The 20778-nt window shown below is 37.6% G+C and overlaps 1 protein-coding gene across 4 annotated transcripts in view; it reads left to right on the top strand.

The window, feature by feature from the left end:
* HDAC8 (histone deacetylase 8) overlaps positions 1 to 20778 on the top strand; it is a 182580-nt gene that overhangs the window by 73622 nt on the left and 88180 nt on the right. For 3 of the 4 annotated variants that reach the window (XM_019747973.2, XM_074323460.1, XM_074323459.1), the window contains exons 8-9: positions 5898 to 6070; positions 8503 to 8597. In XM_019747973.2, coding sequence (XP_019603532.1) covers positions 5898 to 6070; positions 8503 to 8597 — 268 coding nt within the window. Of the gene's footprint in view, positions 1 to 5897; positions 6071 to 8502; positions 8598 to 10233; positions 10402 to 20778 lie in introns of those variants that run through there. The other variant, XM_074323458.2, reaches the window with a different exon arrangement.

Raw genomic sequence — 20778 nt, 5'->3', positions numbered from 1 at the left:
ATAACAGAGAAAGGCTTTTGGATGTCATGACCCAGACTTTTCTCCCTTTAAGAGAGCAATTTTAGGAGAGCAATGAGATCAGAAACTGGATGGCAAGCAGTATGCATATAGTTGGCCAGTAAGTGCATGTATTTGGCAGCCCTGAAACGGGGAGGAGATGAGCAACTTGTGACTTAAAGGGATGGAATCAATAGGAAGGCAGAGACTAAAGATGTAAGAAAGAGTCCAGCAGTGATAGGGCGACAGGAAAGAGGGTCCCGTGCCCAGGTGGCAAAATGGGCCTCAAGGAAGAGGAGGACTGTGAGGGAAGGCATTTTCAGGGAAAAGAAAGTGGTAGAGAAAGGCATTTCTTACGCATTCTTTCAACCAGCTCAGTCAATATGAGGCAGCAAAAGTTTGATCTAGAAAACTACTCATCAGACTTTTTCTGTCTTGTGTTTGACAGAACTGGTTGAAGCTATGTTACGTTTGGAGGGCGGGTGGAAATGAAGGGAGGGTGATTTCTCACTTTTATTTGATAGACTTTTATATTTGATTTTTTTTTGCATGAAGAATGTAGTCATTACATTTGTGTTTTTAAAAAAATTAGGCTAGATGCTGCAAGAAATGTAATTGTTTACCAACTGGAGGTGAAGCTCAGGATTGCCAAGCTTCACAGACGGATTGGTACCTATTAATCACTCAGTAAATGCTTATGGAATTTGCTGAAGTTATAATCCTAAACTGCAGAGGCGGCAATTGGTTTGATTTCTCAGTTTTCTCTAGCAGAACAGAGCGGAAAATTCTGACAGTGTGATTTATTCAAGGGCTTAAAGATTGACAAGGCAAGAATGACCAAGCTTATTATTAGTGCAGAACCAAATGACTTCACTCATATGTGAGATATAAAATTGAAAACAAAGAAACAAGACAAACAAATGAAGAAACAAAACTCATAGGCACAGACAATAGTTTAGTGGTTACCAGAGGGTAAGAGGGAGGGGTGATAGTAGAGAAGGGTAAAGGGGGTCAAATATATGGTGGTAGAAAGAGAACTGACTCTGGGTGGTGAACACACAATGGGATATATAGGTGATGGATTACAGAACTGTACACTTGAAATCTATGTAACTTTACTAACCATTGTCACCCCAATCAATTTTAATTTAAAAAAAAAGAGAATGACAGAGATGCGAGAGAATTAGAATGGTAGTAGGAGTTTTTTTAGATGACTGATTGTATTTTCCAAAATGGGTAGTGAAGCAACTGAGGTCAAAAGATAGGCCAGTGGACCTTGAAAATAGGGCAAAGACTAGGAAAAGGGAGTTATAATGAGAACAAAGGACAAATTCAATGGGGGAAACGTGGAAGGATAGAAAATTGTACACAGAAAAAGTAGTCCAGAGTTCAGGGTCTCGGAAGCAGAGCAATTCCAAGTGTTTCCTTACCAGGCCCCAAAGCCTAGAGATAACTAAAGCAAAGTGTAGGGGTCATCACTGCTCACAAAGTGAAGAAACTGTGATTTCAGAGAATTAGAAGGGTCAAGGCTCATTTGTTCGTTAAGGTAAACCCATTGCCTAACCTAGTACCTGGTATATAGTAGGCATTCAGTTAATGTTTGTTGAATGGGAGGGGAGGGGAGACGAGGGAATGATAGCACTCACCACAGTTATTTGTTTTCCCATCTCCTTCCCCTACTGGACCATAAGCTCCTTGGGTCGTATATCTAGTGCCTAGCATAAGGAAGAGTAGGTGCTTGAATCAAGATTTGAGTGACTGAAAGGATATTGAACTGCACAGAATGATGCCAAGGAAATGGAGAGACAGAAAAATTGTGAACCAGGTGCTAAAATCCTCAAGGGAAGTGAAAGAGTCCAAAGGAACATTCCAATTTGCCTTTCCCTATACTGGGAATTCAGGAGGCGCAGGCACAGAGTGTTTTCTCCTCTAACACCTGCCCTACCCATTCTGTCACCTAGCCCTCTCAATTCCCCAAATTTACCTTCCCTTGCTTCCTGTCGCTCTTGTGCCTAGAATGCTTCAATATCCTTTCTGCTAATCCCTCTGTCTCCACACTGTCTCCCTTTGGCAAAAATCAGTACTGACACTTTGCCAGTGGCTCCTCTTTGACCATCAAAGCAAATGAAAACTTACAGTCTTGAATTGAAACTTGTCTACCATGTAGCCTTCTGTGAAGTGTCCTCACTTCCAGTGGCTTTGACGTTTCTACTGAGTACAAAATACCTTCCTTTTTTTCAAAGCTTCTAATTACCCTTTTCTCTACCCATCCAGAGCCCTCCGCATCAGAACTCCCTGAGGACTCGTTTTCCCTTCCTGGCCATCATTAAAATAATTATCACAGAAACACCTTCCTTCCTTTATCCTTTCCTCTCTCCTGCTACCAAACACCCATGAATATGATGCGTATGTCCTATACTTTTGTGTGAGTATGTGTTGCCCTATCAATTGTACCGCAGAAATGTCTCCTAAATCCATCTCTCCCTCCTTACCATTGCTGCCACTGGTCTAGATGGTTGTAAAAGCCTCCTGATAACCTTCAGCGTATCCTCTGCTATAACTAGAGTATCTTTTTAAAATGTAAATCTAACCATGCACCCAAACACACACACTCACACGCACACACAGTATTTGGGTGTTTCACACCCTTTAAGTACAAGTCCGAATTCATTGCGCTGCCTGGCATACCTGGCCCTTTGTGCCCTGACCCACACTTATTTCACTGGCCTCCCTCCTACTATGCCCAGTTTTGAGCCTTCATGCTCTTGTGTGTGCACTTCCTTTACTGAGCCCAGTCCCCTACCATTAACCCCCACAACCATCCCTGCTTCCAACTCCCTTACCTTCTCCCCACATGCCTGTAAACTTCTCCTAATCTTTTAAATTTACTTTTATTTCTAGATAATCATAGATTCACAGGGGGTGGCAAAGAAATATACAGGGAAGTCCTGTGCACCCCTCCTCTAGCTTCCTCCAGTATTAGCATCTTGCACAATTACAGTACAAGATCAAAATCAAGAAATGACATTGGTACAATCCTTAGAGCTTATTTCGTTTTCACCAGTTATACTGGTGTGTGCGTGCATGCATGTGCATACATGTGTGTATGCGTGTGTGTAGCCCTGTGGGATTTTATCACATACGTGGCTTTGCATAACTACAGCCACCTCCGCAGGCAAGATATAGAATTGTACCATCAGCACAAGGCTCTCTCATGCAACCCAGGGGTTAGGGATAGCCACACCCATCCCTAACCCCTGACAACCACTAATGTGTTCCCCATCTCTCTATTATTTCACAAACGGTATATAAGTGGAATCATGCAGTATGCATTTGGGGATTGGCCTTGTTCACCCAGCATCATTCCCGTGAGATCCATCCAAGTTTTTTTTTTTTTACATGTATCAATAGTTTGGTTTTTTTAATTGATGAGCAATATTCAAATGACATGGATATACCAGTGTGTTTAACCGTTTACTTGTTGAAGCACATCTTAGTTGTTTCAAGTTTGGATTGTTACAAATCTGCTATGAACATTTATGTACAAATTCCTATATGAAAATAAGTCTTAGTTTCTCTGGAATAAATGACCAAGAGTGCAATTGCTGGATTGTATGCTTTCAGTTTTGACAGGAACAGCCAAAGTGTTTTCCAGACTCGCTGTACCATTTTACATTCCCACCCACAAGGTCTGTGTGATCTAGTTTCTCCACATCATCACCAGCAATTGATGTTATTACCATTTTTCATTTTAGCCATTTTAAGGTTGCTCCTTGTAGTTTTCTCATCTTTTAAGACCTAAGTCAAGAGTTACCCCTGCAGAGCCTTTTCTAAATCCTCTGGAAAAGTTAATTACTCTCATGGGTGAGAAAGGTAAAGGGGTGAGGAAGTACAAATTGATAGTCACAAAATAGTCACAGGGATGTGAAATGCAGTATGAGGAATATAATCAATAATGTTATAACTGCATAATGCCAGGTGAGTACTACACTTATCGGGGGGATTACTTTATAAATTATATGAATGTCTAACCACTATGCTGTACACCTGAAACTAATATAAAATAATATTGAATGTCGAGTATCATTGAAAATATACTCGTGGGATGTAAAGTACAGCATGGGGAATATAGTCAGTGGTATTTTAATAGCTATGTACGGTGTCAGAGGGGTAGTAGACTTGTTGGGGTGACCACTTTGTGGGGTGTGTAAATGTCTAATCATGTTGTTTTGTACACCTGAAATTATATATAAAAAAAAAAGCTGATTACTCTGTCCTCTGTGCCATCTCTGATGTTTCATTTATCATGGTATTTTAATTATTTATTGACATAGTCTGAGTCACATGAAGATAAGAGCTGTGCCATATTCATCTTTGTTCCTGCAACATCTGGTCCAGTTATATGCTGGACTCACACACCACTCAATGTTTGTGAAATGAGGGAAAGAATAAAGGAGAAAATGATCGTCTTTCTTGCCTCTCTCTCCTCCCCATGAAGCTATAAACCTTTTTAGAACAGAGATCATTCTTCCTCTGTGTCTCCCGGCAGCAGCTTAGGGTGCTCTGTACGCATAGATGCTCAATAAATGTTGGGTAACTATTCAGGTGGCTTATCGTCCCCCTGCACCCAGGAGATAAGCACATGAAAGAGAGAACAGGCCTGAGTAGTCCTGTATTGAGGGTCATATGTCGTACGTTTTATAATATTCGTGTAATCTCCACAATCACTCAATATTTGCCTGCGTAGATAAGGAATCAAAACAAAACAGTCTTTTGAGTTAAAGAATGCCTCTGCAGCTGAACGCTTTTCAATAGTTTCAATGCCCTGGTTACATGTGAATTTGGGAGATTGGCATTTTCTCTCCCAAATTCTTTTTGCAGTTTCAGAAGGATCTGGGATTTTTCTGTTTTTGCTGCACTGGTATAATTTGACATGTTGATTATGAAGGGGTTATTAACCCCAGCGTTTTTAATCACGTTTTGACTCTGCATTTTCTCAACTGTGAAGTATGTTAATTTGCACTTGTTTCTATGTCTCTGTGAGAGTTACTCAGGCCCTTGAGGACTGGTGTGTTTTGTCTGGGAACTAGATTGTAAGCCCCTTGAGAGCAGGGACCTTATAACTCCTAGGAATGCGTTCTGGACATTGTCACTGTTCAATTAATGATAACACGGGAAGCCTGACTAAGGTCATCTGTCACATTGACAACTTCCTTCTCATTTATGAGGTTCCTAACTTGGAAAAAGCTGTTAGGTTGATTTGATAGCATTGAATGACTTGACCCCAAATTATGCTCGTTATTACGCACTACAGTTTGTTCTTTAGGGTCAGTTGTTGCAGTTCCCTTCCCTATAACAGTCTGGTTACATAAGAATTTGGGGGGTGGGCTGCATTTCACAACCCAGAAGTCCTTTAGTATAATAAAAAGTAAGCTGATAACATTTATGCTTTGAAAGCATTGATAACCAGCTGATAAAGTATGTTGACAGTCTTAAATTAGCAGAAATCATCCTTAATAACTATTCAATGTATATGTCTTATTTTTCCAGATTGTAAGCCGGAGTAAATGTGTACACTATGTCTTAAATGGCTACTGAAGTTAAATTAGTATGGATATTTCAAGGAAGTCTGGATTCTAAAACAGAAGGGCATATTTGATCCTTGCTGAAGGTGGGGGTGGAGAGAATCTTTTTGCAAGACAGTTTACTGAGGTGTCATTTACATACAGTCTGATTCACTCTTTTTAGATGGAAAGTTCGATGAGTTTGACAAATTGGGTTTTTTCCTTCACTCTTTGCTGATTCAGCTATACCTCCAACTGGCTGCACCACCAGCACCACCCCTAAAGCAAGCTGACCTATCTTCTTGTGACATTTTGTATTTTTTCTCTTTTCCACAGTGTATTGAAGGAGGTATACATAGCCTTTAATCCCAAAGCAGTGGTCTTACAGCTGGGAGCCGATACAGTAGCTGGGGATCCCATGTGCTCCTTTAACATGACTCCAGTGGGAATTGGCAAGTGTCTAAAGTACGTCCTGCAGTGGCAATTGGCAACGCTCATTTTGGGAGGAGGTGAGTACAAAGGAAGGTCACCAGGAGAATTTGCTGACCTTCTTCCATGTTTTGTTGATTGACACTCAGGAAAACTTGACTTTCTTAGATTAGGTAATATCACCCTATCTGTGGTCCAGAAGCCTGAGGCAGTGAACTCTGCCACCTTCAAGTTCAGCGTAAGGAAGTACTCTGACACATGCCTCCTGCTCAGTTTAGCATGTGCATTGACTCCTTGGCATTCTGAAATGAAATTTTCAATTCCTAAAGAAAGGTCTTTGGGTTAAAGGTGACATCAGACCTTATTAAGAATAGATGATGTTAACTACAGTCGACTGTGGTCCATCTTCTCTCTGTAGTCTTTGATTCTCAGTTCTAATAATCACCTTTTGGAAACATACCACTAAAATTCTAACCTTACTCAAATACATGTAGTAAACACATGAATTAATTTCACCTAAGCTGACTTCAGGAATGACTCTCCCTCACCCCCCCAAAAACATGACTTCGTTACAATAAAGTAAAATTGAGAGATCTAGAGTCAATTGGACATTCTTGCCTTCAGTGTTTACTTAACCAACAGAAAGCTGAGTCTGTTCAATAGAAGGGACCTTTCACAACCTCAGCTGCCTTTGAAGATGTCTTGCTTAGAATCTCCTGTCTATCTATCTGGCACAGTCTTTATTTTATTGGATGAATGGATTGATGTGTTAAGATAACATGGTCAAGTAGATTGAGCTTAAAATGTATGTATTATGCAACAGCTAATAGTTTGTTGTTTTGTCAACCAGTTGTAAAAACCAAAATTAGAGGAGATTGTGGGAAGGCCTTATGAAAATGAGTGTACATTTTATACAAATCCCCATGCCTGGTCCTTTAGCAGCCTCAAACTCTAGAGGGATCAAAATTAAAGGTGCTTACATGAGACAACCTCTTAAGAAAAGCTGGAAGGAAATGTATTAACTTCAATTCAGGGCAAAGATAAAATTGATAAGTACTGTGTGACATATTACTTTCCTTGACAGCATTACGGATAGTGATTATGATACAGGTACAGCTAGAGGAGAAGAAAAAAGGCCCTTTCCACAACATCCATCTCTGCGAATTTGACTTTTGTTTGAGGACAGCCTTTACTTGAGAATTTCAAAGTATCTTTGCTTTTTCAGCCCAAAGTTTTGGCTTTTGCAATATGTGTATTCCTGAAAATGCCTGTGCTTAAATGGAATTTTTGCAAATCAAATCGCATCGTACATACACCAGAGAGAGCTTATTACTTAAAACCTATACTGACTCTTTTTTGAAATCAAATAATCACTCCCAATAAGTTGATCTTAAAAATTCAGATTTTTCACATCAGAAGTGTTTAAAGTAATACCTGTACTATTTGACTGAAATTCTCAACCCCTAATAACACATAGACAATTAGTGGAGATGGCCACATCCCCAAGCTTCAGTGGACCTTATTGAGGCCTCAAAGACACATTCCAGAAGGCCCAGCATCCCTGACCTTTCAAGGAACAGAAAGGCTTAAGAAAAGCGTGACCATGCATCCCAATTTATACATGTTATCCTGGTGTCATTCTTAATAGTATCCCATTTTACTCATAAAAGTGTACCATTTTGGATGATAAATTATATTGTCACCCTACCTAAAATAAACCAGACTCTATTTCTCTCAGGCTGCTTGGAGGTTGGGAAATCCTTCCATTTTATCCTTACACTCTTGGAATTTAGCTAACAGCCAATGTTCAAATGCTTGCATGGCAGAACGTATCTATTCAGAACAAAGCTATGCTGATTATCAGCCAGTATAATATGGCTTCTGGGTGACTGTGACAGGACCTGACGAGATGGGACAGAGTGTCAGTCAACGGTCCCTTCGTCTTCTCATTGTCTTTGATCTCTGCTACTGGGCCCGCATTTTGTGGAGAAAAGTAATGCTGATACTAAAAGAAGGAAGTCTTTTTTTTTTCTGTTAGCATTTTCCTTTTCTCTTTACTGGACATATCCAGGACTATATCTGCCAATAGCTTTAACATACAAATCACATGCAGCAGCCATTGTATCAAATTGTTGCAAAATGCACTGCACAAACCTTCACGTTGGGTAGGTCACCTCAAGAGATCCGGGTTCTTAGGGATCTTGCTGATGACTTGGTGGAATTGTGGAGCCTGGAGTCCTAGGCGCATATTTGTTCGGAGATGAGGACCTTTTTAATCTTTGTCGGCCTTGGACTTCCCGGTTCCACTGTGCATGGTCTGACTGGTGCAGTAAAGTCTGCCTACTAGGTGGTTTAAAAAGATCATAAAGGGGTGTTTGGGTAAAATTCTGCAAGGTAGACAGGTCTTTTTATCCCTTTTATTAAAACATTTTTCTCTCCTTCCTTACCCCCTTCCCTCTCCTGCTGTTTTGTGACTATTCTTTCCTAACTTCACAATTCTTGATGGAGACAGGAGGCTATAACCTTGCCAACACGGCTCGATGTTGGACATACTTGACCGGGGTCGTCCTAGGGAAAACACTATCCTCTGAGATCCCAGATCATGAGGTAAGTAAGGCTCTGACAAGTCCTCTCTTCTTTAAGGGGAAGAGCTGAGTCATTCCACCTAATCAAAATCACGTCCTCGCCACTCAATACCGTTTTGTTGAGAGACACTCCAATAACAATAACACACTGTCTTGGCAGAATAGTGGACTCTTGTTCCAAAATACCCAAGACCTCTGCCTTTTTTACAAGAGATCTCAAAGGCCAACCAACTTTAATTTCTCAATTAATTACAGAGACTGTGGGAAGGGGTCACCTGTTCACACAAAGAACTCTTTAGAATATGTACATATTTTCGTCCCCTAGCCTCAAAATAGAAGGGGCACTTTTCTAAATGTATAAGCTGGGTTCTCGTCTATCTTTCAAAAGTCCCATAGGCAGTATGGCTCACCTATGTTCTTTGGTGGTAGTCCTGGTCTCTCAGTTTTCTTTGACTAATGTAAAATGTAAGAAACACATAATCACCACAAAGACAGCTCTGGTGTTTTTCCAATGATTAGTGGCACACAGAGGTTGGGGCAGGACCATCCATAATGCAAAACATGTCGTTTGAACCTTTGCCATTTTCTTTAATCATATGACATGGGCTTTATGTTTTCCACAGCAAAGATGTCTGTTCTAGTTTCCCCAAAACAGGTTCATAGAAAGCTGTCTGGGACCTGTGAGTGTGCTGGTAATCCCTTACCTGAAGGTGTGCCCCCTTATCTTCCCCTCACCCCACACCTGGCAGGAAGCATGTTATCACAGATCAGGATGTGTAACCACAGGTCCTAGACGGTGTGACTTATAATAATGAGCCAGTGCCTGCCGCCCCGCTTTCTCAGCTTTTTCCCGAGATAGTACTTTGGTTATAACATTTTGATTCCTGCCACATGCGGAAACTGTACACTTGGGAACATTATGCTTTTGAAAGTTACTATTATTTTTTTAAAAATTAGAAACAACTTAAACTAATTTCCTTCCAATTTTCTTCTAACCATGGATGAGGTATAATATCTAGCTCAGAAAAACCACTCATGGTGTCTAGAATACAAAGAGAAGGTAAACTACAATTTGAGACAATTTGCTGATGTCAGGGTTAATAGAAGTCTCTTTTCTTGACTTGACTTACCTTTATTCAGTACCTGAAAGCTTTATGAAATATAAAGGTAAGTGAACAAATTACATTTGTGAACAAATGTAATCGCTGTTATTGCTGTGGGAATATCTCAGATTGCATTGTGATTTAAAGAACTGAGACTTTCAAAACTGATCAAGTTATGTCAAAAGGAGTTTTAAGCTATAGAATGCATAGATTCATCTGTCTTAAAAGGCTGACAAAATTTTAATAAAGATGACTATTGCCTCTGGTACCTGGAGAAGCGATGTGCCTCAGTGGGTGTGGCCTTGGCTTTGGAAGAGAGACGTGTCCTGTCTTTATACTGACATATTCTGCCAGCTTAAATGAGATATAATGTATATCAAATAACTCACACACACTTCTTGGCACATAATAGGTACTTTTGAAATGCAAATTTTCTCCTTCCACTTTGCATGTTCCTAACAATTTCTTATACCTGACATTTATGTCTTTGTCATTGATACATTTGTCCAAACCCTTTTTGAATCCCTTCTATCATATCCTTCCTTCTGGTATTAGAGATGTGAGTCATCCAAGAAGGAACAAAGAAGAAAATTGAAATGACAGTCTTCCAGGTACAATAATATAATACTTTAATGAAAATTGTCAAAAATAGACTACCTAGTGTGACAGTGTATATAAGTTTCAGGCCACAGTACACAGTTGCACACAAATATGCTTCTGGACCTCTGTAATCAGATCAACAAATGGTAGATCAAAAAATATTTCCTGAGCACCCATTGTGTGCCAGGCACTATGCTAGGTATCTTGGAAGATGCAAAGACGCCAATATCTCATCCCCTACCTCAAGCAGCCAAGAAGGAGGATGCTATAAGCGCTGGGGGGATATGTAGATGCACAAATAATTATATTAGAGAGCAGAATAAGAACCACAAGACAGTAGGGACAGTGGCTGTGGAGGTGTGCATCAGATAGAAGTAGGAAACGTAGGTGTGTGCAAAGTACCCTGCCCTCCAGGAGCTGAAAATATAATCGAAAATCTAGTCAGTGACCGACCTCCTCACTATCTTCACTCTCAGTCCTGGGCTTTTGTTCTTCTACCTCCTGTGATAATAATGCTCCTCCTCCTCCAAATGCCTTCCCCTCACCTCTCTACTGTCTTCCTAGGTCCCGCTTCCAGCCCTATGCCTTTAAACATCCTTTACCTAAATATTCACAAGCCCTTTCAGCTCTCCCTTCACATTCATTTGTTCCTTCATTCATTTAACAAATATTCATTGGGCCCCTACTACTTGCCAGGCCCTATTCAGACCTGGATTCAGAGATACAAAGACTAACAAAATAAACCCAGTGCCCTCAAAAATCTCATCATCTAATAAAGGCGACAGAACAGTGTGCTCAAATCCGGGAGAGTTGAGGAGCATAGAGGAAATGTTTCATCAAGACTTTGACTTATTTCGCTCAGCATTACATTCTCAAGGGTAAGGGGGATCAAATATATGGTGATGGAAGGAGAACTGACTCTGGGTGGTGAACACACAGTGGGATTTATAGATGATGTAATACAGAATTGTACACCTGAAATCTATGTAATTTTACTAACAATTGTCACCCCAATAAATTAAAAAAATAAATTAAAAAAAAAAAGACTTTGAACTGGATCTTGGAGGTTGATTGGGACTTTGCCAGGTGAAGAAGTGGGAAAGGCATTCTAGGCAAAGGAAACAGAGATTGGAAAGGACCTGGTGCCCCATGGGACTGGTGAGAAGTGTGATATAGAACATAGGGTTTATGAGAGAGAATAGGAAGGATTAAGGCTTGAATGGAAACTGGAGCCAGATTATGAAAACACTTGAATGCTACACTAAAGAGCTTACACTTTTTTTTCTGTGGAAACAGATGAGCATTGGTTTTTAGAAAGCTCACTTGGTAGAGCATGGGAGATAGATTGCAAAAGGGAGAGACTTGAGAAAAGCAAACCTGGTAAGAGGTTCAAGTACACTCCTATAACATTCTGGTCTGTACCATTCATCTGGTCAGCTGTGTTTTGGTTGTCTGCATTCCCCTTAATGCTTAGCAGGGTGGTTAACAACCACCTAGTTGGTGTTCATTCATTGAATGAACAACTGAATAAATGAGTGTTTGAATAATACGTTTCTCAACATTCACATTGGAAAACTTCTGTTTTTAAGATGGAAGAATTGGATGCGTAGTCTAGTCTTTTTCTGGAAACACTTTAACCCCAGTACCAACTGTTCATCCTTTGCAAGAAGTGCAAGGCAGATACCACCTGTAGGAAATAGATGTATCCCTGGGAAAACATTAGATTGCCAATGAACCAAGGGAGTTGGGAAGGCAAGCCCAGCACAAATATTAGAAGTGATTAGTGGTGACATTTTATTCATAACCCTCATAAAATACAAAACTAGAGGTGCCATAAAGCCAGTGATCAGGGAGTTCGTCCCAGCCCAAGAATTGGGGAGCCAGCTTGGCCAGCCTAGAGGAATGGAGCATGCCCATATGACTGGCCCAGGTATCTCTACCAAAGGGAAAGCCCAAAGGTGACATGGGGTCCCATAAAAAGACAAGTACATCACTAATTTAGCAAATCACCCACTCCATGTAATAAGGCTTATGGACTATTATATGTAAGAATGTTTTTTAGTCCAGTAATACTATTTAGATCCTATGATCTAAGCTAGAGTAAGGCAGTTAAATGATATTGTATACCCATATATATGTATATATATACATATATACGGATATATCACATATATGTATATACCTGAATCATCAGGTAGATTTATAAACAAAATTTACAAGCAAAAAATATTTACTTAGCCAGCCACTTTTGATGGACTGGTTAGATAAACTATGCCTCCTTCATATGAGGGAATATATGTAGCCATTGAAAAGAATTAAGTTGAATTTATATACAAGTATATGCTGCTAATATAAAATAGGCTTACTTTGCAATCTGTAGATTATACTGAATCTATAGATTGATTTGGGGAGAAATAGCATCTTAACGATATTTAATCTTTAATCCATGAATTTGGTATATCTTTCCAATACTTAAGTCTTTAATTTCAAATTTTTAATTTATACTTTTCAGCAAACAGGTTATGTACAAATTTTGTTAAATTTATCCCTAAGTATTTAATGGTTTTGATGTTACTGTAAATGGTATTTTTTAATTTCAATTTCTAATTGGTTGTTTCTAGACTATAGAAATACAATTGATTTTTTATATTGATCTTGAATAATGTAACATTGCTAAACTCATTAGAGGTAGTAGCTTTTTTCTTGTAGATTCCTTAGCATGTTCCATGTATACAAACATGTCATCTGTGAATAAAAAGAGTTTTACTTATTTCTTTACAATCTTCATGCCTTTTATTTCTTTTTCTTGCCTTATTACACTGGTTGGTACCTCCAATGCAATGTTGAATAGAAGTGATGAAAGTGAACATCATTGTCTTGTTCCTGATCTAGGGTGAAAGCGCTTAATCTTTCACTGTGACGTGTGATGTTAGCTGTAGACTGTTTTATTTTGTTTTGTTTTTTAATAAATGTCCTTTGTTAGGTTGAGAAAGTTCCTTCTGTTCCTAATTTACTGAGAATTTTTCTCACAAATAAGTGTTGGATTTTGTCAAGTGCTTTTCCTTCATCTATTGAAATGATCTAATGGTGTCCTCTTCATCTGTTAATACAGTAAATTACAGTAATTATTACTTTATTTTCATGTTAAACTAACCTTACATTCCTGGGATAAAACCTACTTGATCATGGTATATTAGCCTTTTTATATATTGCTGGATTTAGTTTGCTGAAATATTGTTAAGGAATTTTGTGTCTATGTTGGTGAGGAATGTTGACCTATTGTTTTCTTTTCTTGTAGTGTCTTTGTCTCGTTTTGATATCAGGGCAATGCCGATCTTATAAAATGACTTGGGAAGTTTCCCTGCCTCCTATTTTCTGAAAGAGTTTATGTAAAATTAATACTATGTCTTACTTAAATGTTTGATAGATTTCACCAGTGAAAACATTTGAGCCTGGAGTTTTCTTCATGGGAAAGTTTTTAATTATGAATTCTATTTCTTTACTAGTTATATGGCATTCACATTTTCTATTTCTTCTTGCTTCCATGTTGATAATTGGTCATCAAGGAATTTGCCAATTCACTTATAATATTCCCTTATTATTCTTTTAATGTCTGTAGGAGCTGTAGTGATATCCCTTCTTTAATTCCTAGTATTGCTAATTTCTATCCTTTTTCCTTGATCATTTTAGCTTGTGGTTTATCAGTTTTATTGAACTGCAGTTTTTTGTTTTATTTTTTCAAAGAACCAGCTTTTGGTTTCATTAACTTTATTTTTCTCTTTTCTATTTCATTTTTTCTGCTCATATCTTTGTTATATCCTTTCTTCTCCTTACTTTGTGTTGATTTTTAGTTCTTTTTCTAGTTTCTTATGATAGAAACTTAGTTCATTGATTTTAAACATTTCTTCTTTTCTAATATAAGCATTTTATGTTATAAATTTCCACCTCAGCACTGTTTTAACTGCATCCAACAAATTTTGACATGTTGTTTTCATTTTTATTCAGTTCAAAGTATTTTCTAATTTTCTTCTTTGACTGATGAGGTTATTTAGAAGTGTGGACTTTTAAAAATTAAGCTCCAAACATTTGAGGACTTTCCAGACATTTTTCTATTTATATTAATTTAAATTTAATTTTGTTGTGCTCAGGTAACATACTTTGCATGATTTCAGTACTTTTATATTTATTGAAATTTGTTTTATGAGCCAGTGTATGATCTATTTTGGTGAATGTTTCCTGTGCAATTTGCAAAAAATGTGTATTTTGCTGTTATTGGACAGCATTTTCTATCATTATGAATTAGGTCAGGTTGGTTAAGAGTATTATTTATGTCTTCTATATCCCTGATTTTATTGTCTGCTTGTTCTGTCAACTACTGAGAGAGTTGAAATCTCCAGCCAAGATTTTGGATTTGGCTATTTTTCCTTTTAGTTTTGTCAGCTTGGCTTCATATATTTTTGAAGCTTTGTTATTAGATGTGTACATATTTAGGGTTATTATATGTTCTTGATGAATTGATCCCTTTATTATTATGAAATGTCCCTATTTATCTCTGCTAATTTTCCTTGTTCTGAAGTCTACTTTGCTTGATTTTAATATTGTCATACCTGTTTCCTTTTGATTATTTTTGCATGGTATATCTTTTTCTGTCCTTTTACATTTAACCTATTTGTATCTTCATATTTAATTTGTATTTCACATAGACAGCATATGGTTGGGTCATGATTTTTTATCGTTTGACAATCTCTGCCTTTTTGTTGGGGTACCTAGACCGTTTATATTCAAATAATTTTTTTTTTATTGGGAAAGGGGAACAGGACTTTATTGGGGACAGTGTGTACTTCCAGGACTATTTCCAAGTCAAGTTGTTGTCCTTTCAATCTTAGTTGTGGAGGGTGCCGTTCAGCTTCAAGTTGTTGTCCTTTCAGTCTTAGTTGTGGAGGGCACAGCTCAGCTCCAGGTCCAGTTGCTGTTTCTAGTTGCAGGGGGCGCAGCCCACCATCCCTTGCGAGGAGTTGAACCGGCAACCTTGTGGTTCAGAGGACGCGCTCCAACCAACTGAGCCATTCAGGAGGCAGCTCAGCTCAAGGTGCCTTGTTCAATCTTAGTTGCAGGGGGCAGAGCCCACCATCCCTTGTGGGACTCGAGGAATTGAACTGGCAACCTTGTGGTTGAGAGCCCACTGGCCCATGTGGGAATCGAACCAGCAGCCTTCGGAGTTAGGAACATGGAGCTCTAACCGCCTGAGCCACTGGGCCGGCCCACAGTATGCATTTTTAACATCATAGTCTAGCTTCAAATAGTATTACATCATGTATAATATAGCGGTCTTATGACAATATTCTTCCACTCTCCCCTTTTTCTTTCTTTGTGCTATGGTAGTCATATATTTTACTTTTGCATATGTTACTGTCTTACTTTAAACAGTCAATTCTGCTTTTGTAATTTTAAAAATATTTATTATTTAAAATTAGAAAAATAAGTCCAGTATACATTAGCACAAATAACATGTTGTGATAAAGAATAACTGTATTTTCCAAGACAAAAAGAAATTTCATGAGAAGAATGGCATTGCTATACATTTGTGCACATCTGTAACATCTGGCATAATAGATGACAGTTGACTTCTCATACATGCAATGGATTCTGACGCTCTTTCTGTTAAAGTATATGAAGAAAATTCAGCCTCACATAGATATGGAGTTGGAAAAGGGAGAAGTATTTTAATAACCTTTGCTGATAATTATGGATATTCTTTGATACTACACAAAAACTCTACAAATGGTAGTTTCTTAAAGGTTAATGCTGGTGGAATCTGAAACCATATCAATGAACTTTTTATATACTGTTACATTAAAATTCGGTCATCTTGTACTTTGAATGGATATTTGACCCATCTTATACATATTGATTATATGGAAAATATTGGTTCACTGAGTTATGCAAATATTATAAATGTTGAAACATTTTATGCAATGTCAAAAAAATCACATTACTGGTATCACTGTTGATCTCATTGGGATAAAGCTTAAATTTTGGGAAGCTGTCAAGCTTACGTCGAAGAATGACGTTTTTCAAAAATCTAACTTTCACTCAGAAATGTGAATATTATCATTGGCAACAAATAATGTCAGTTGTCTACCCTAAAGTGATAGGCTCACTTCATTTTTGGGAAAATATTTGCCAAATACCCAAGTATTTAGTCATGGTTTTCCCGTCAGTTGTTCTTTCAAGCAAAAATGGTGTTGCATGAAAAGTGGCTTGGCTAGTGAAGCCACATCTTAATCACAGGTGTGCTTTTCCTTCAGCCAACAATCATAGTACAGTTTATAACACAAGCACCTTCTGCATGCCTCCTATTGTGTCACACAACATTAAATCCAGGATCATGCTTTAATCATTTATAGTGCTTCACCAAGGACATTCTTAAGTAAAATTGTTTTTTGTTTGTTTGTTTGTTTTTTTGTTTTGTTTTGTTTTTTACTGTGAGTACATGAAAGTAAAGAATGAAATATCTGCAGGTATACTCTGGTACTACTGCTTTAATCCGTACCGTGGTGCGAGCAGTTTCACCCGCCACTGCTTTTGCACTTCCATGCAAATATAAACAAAGTTGTTCCAGGATAAACCATGAGATTCAAACAAGTTATTCAGCACTTTCAATATTTTAGTACTACTTGTGTTTGTTGCCAACCATTCACATAAAACAGATCTTCTTCAAAGATTAGTTAGTGCTGATATCACATGACTACCAGCACAACAGCAAGTCTGGCCACATTTGTAGACTTGTCTGTAAAGTGAAAGTGCAATTCTGCAAATGAAATAACAACTAGGTCTTCATGTTTAGAGCTAAATGTTTAAATAAACAAGTTACTGTGCCATTGAAAAGAGGCAGTACTGTGGGTGATTTACTAACTTTTCATCTAGTAGGCATTGAGCAATGTGCACTGTCTAAGGCTTTATTGGTCTCTAAGCCCATGCAGTGCAATAACTTATGCATACAATGCTTCAGTGACTTTCATTTCTACTTTAAAAGCTCTAACAATTTTTGATTTTTGATAAGCTCATCATGTCTACACTTAAAATTATTCAGTTTCCCTTTAACAATGAATGAATGATCTGAAAACGATGGCACCACTTAACTAGCTGATTATTTTGAAACTAGGAAAATGTTCTATGCATAAGACACTATAAGGTAAATTAATGACAAATATAAAGATAATTTTAATCATATTTTTGTTTCTTATTTACAATTTCACCCTATGTCTTTGAAGTAAATGTTTTCCTTCCACGAGTCAGAGCCCTCACTGATATTTCACTTTCATCTTTTTCAGCTTCTTTAAGCAGATGTTGTAGCTCTAGTTTGAGAAAGCAAGACTTCTAATCTCCCTTTATTAAGTCAACAATCCATTCTTGTTGTGTTTCTATCTAGATAGAAGTAAAATTCTGGGATTTCAAAACTATTAAAGTTACAGATTTTCGATCAAGTATAACTAAGGGTAACTTTTCCATGTCCCTATTGTGGTTAGGGAGTCCAGGCACAGGTCATGACGCCAGTCCTTGAGAGGAAAGAACTGAGAAATTTAAAGGAAGGGGTGGAAGAGAAGATCTAGAGCACAACCAGACCAGAGGTCTCATAGTAGGGGCACCTGCTGTATGGTCCCTAGCAGGGGGTGCAAGTAGGCTAGACAGCTACTCGTACCAGCCAAGGGATGCAATGCTCAAGCTGGAATGCACTAGCACATATGCAGCCACCACTGGACCTGCTGTTCCCAACAGGGACCTGAATTGTCGTTTAAAGAAATGAAAAGGTGTAAATATATGGTGATGGAAAGAGAACTGACTCTGGGTGGTGAACACACAATGGGATTTATAGATGATGTAATACAGAATTGTACACCTGAAATGTATGTAACTTTACTAACAATTGTCACCCCCAATAAACTTTAATTTAAAAATTAATTAATTAATTAATTAATTTTAAAAAGGAAAAATAAATGAAAAGATGAGTAAGAAAATATATTTTATAATTATCTATATATTTGCTTTTCCCAGCATTTTCCAAGCCTTTGTGCTGATCCAGGTTTCCATCTGGTAAAAGTTACATTCTGCCTAAAGAACTTCAGTTAATTTTTCTTATAATGTAAGGTCTGCTTGCAATAAATTCAGCTTTTGTTTGAAAAGTCTCTATTTTGTCTTCATCTTTTTTTTTTTTAATTAAATTTATTGGGATGACAATGGTTAGTAAAACTACATAGGTTTCAAGTGTACAATTCTGTAATGTATCATCTGTATATCACATTGTGTGTTCACCACCCAGAGTCAGTTCTCCTTCCATCACCATATATTTGATCCCCTTTACCCACCCCCTTTATCCTCGGGTAACCACTAAATTCATCTTTGAAGGATATTTTCACTGTGTATAAAGTTCTAGGTTTTTTTTTTTTTCTTTCAGAACTTTAAAGGTATCATTCCATTGTTTTGTTTCTTGCATATTTCCTCATGAGAACTCCGTTAACAATCTTTGTCCCTTTTATAATGTGTGCCCTTTTTTCTGGCTGCTTTTAACTTTTCTCTTTGTGACTAGTTTTCAGCTGCTTGATTACGGTTTGCCCTGGTATGGTTTTCTTTGTGTTTATCCTGTTTTGGGGTTTATTGAGCTTCTAGGATCTGAGCGTTTATTGTTTTTATCCAATTTGGAAATATTTCAGCTATTATTTCTTTTTTGTCCTTTCTTTTCTCTACTTCTAATTCCAGTTAAACATATGTTAGACCACTTTTATTATCCCATATGTCACTGCAACACTTTTAATTTTTTTGGTCATTTATTTCTCTCTGTGATTCATTTTAGAGAGTTTCTGTTGCTTTGCCGTCAAGTTTATTGATCTTTTCTTCTGCAGTTTTTAACTGCTGTTAATGCCATCCAGTGAAATAATCCTTTCAAATATTATATTTTTCACATCTAGAATTTCTGTTTTAAAAAATATCTTCCAATAACATAAAATATTTTTTTTAAAAGATAACCAAGAAAAAAATCTTCCATTTCTCTGATCATTGTGTTCATATTTTCCTTACATCCTTGAACATATTGAGCATATTTATAATAGCTGTTTTAGCGTCCTTATCTATTAATCTATTATCTCTGTCATTTATGTATCTGTTTCTATTGACTGACTTTTCTCCAGTCTCTAGATCACATTTTCTTGCTTCCTTGTATTTTTAGTAATCTTTTTTAAAATTGGACATCCAACATTGTGAATTTTACATTGTTGAGTGCTGGATTTCTCTGTATTAATTTAGAGAGGACTGTGCTTTTTCTGATAGACAACTTATGAATCAGTTTGATCCTTTTAAGGTTTGTTTTTAATCTCATTTAAAATAGGTCTCAAGTAGTCTTTATTCTTGGGCTCGTTTAGCTCATTTTGAAAGCACTGTCCCTCTGAAGTCTCTGTTGATGCTCCGTATATTCAGTGAGGTCTCTCCACTTTGGCCCTATGTGAACTCTAGGAACTGTTCATCTTACAACTCCTCAGTAATTGTTTCCCTGGAAGTTTTTCTAGACCATCTTTTTGAAGTTTTACCCTGCACATATTCAGATTGATATTCATCAAAAAACTCAAGGGGACTTCTATGCATATTTCTAGCACTTTTTTTTTTTGGCTTAGCTCCCCCCCACAATTTCCAACTACCTTGGCCTTTCTGAATTGCAGTCTCTGTCTCCTCTACTCAGAGATTGACAGGCTATGTTTGGATTCCCCTTCATCCCTGCACCATAGTCCAGGGATTAACTCCAGACCAAAAGCTGGGGTGATGATAGCGCTCACCCTATTTGTATTCCTTTCCTCTCAGATCACTATATTGTATTGTATATTGTCCAGTGTCTGAAAATGTGTTTCTTATATTTTGTCAATTTTCCAGTTTTTCTAAAGAGAAAATAATTCCACATTCTCTTTCCCCTCATAGCCTTTACTTATCTGCTTTCCATTTTTTTTCTGCCTACACTTTTGAAGGATATTTTTGCTGGATAGAAAATTCTAGTTTGACTTTTCTCATGTTCTTCTGGTCTCCATCATTTCTGATGGAAAGTCAGTCTTGTTTTTAATCATCGTTTCACTGTATATGATATGTTTTTATTTTTCCTCTGGCTGCCTTTACAAATTTATGTTTGGTTTTCAGAACTTTGATTACGATGTACCTCAGTGTAGTTTTGTTTGTATTTATCCTACTTGGGGTTCCCTCAGTTCTTGAATCTGTGAGTTGCAGTTTGGGATAGAATTTGAAAAATTACCCGCTGGAATTTCTTTACATCCATTTTTGCCCTATTTTCTCTCTCCTGTCTTTTTGGGGCTTATGTGTGTTAGATGGATCGACACTGTCCTATGAGTCACTGAACCTCTCATCCCTTTTTTCCAATATTTTTTTCTTCTATATTTCAGTTCACTTCACTGATCTATCTTCAAGCTTATTAATTCTTTCTTCTTTAGTATCAATCTGCCATCC

The sequence above is a fragment of the Rhinolophus sinicus genome, chromosome 18 (assembly GCF_057876585.1).
Source record: "Rhinolophus sinicus isolate RSI-liver-muscle chromosome 18, RSI-T2T, whole genome shotgun sequence".
NCBI classification, from domain to species: Eukaryota; Metazoa; Chordata; class Mammalia; order Chiroptera; family Rhinolophidae; genus Rhinolophus; species Rhinolophus sinicus.
This window is presented reverse-complemented; position numbering and strand designations above follow the sequence as displayed.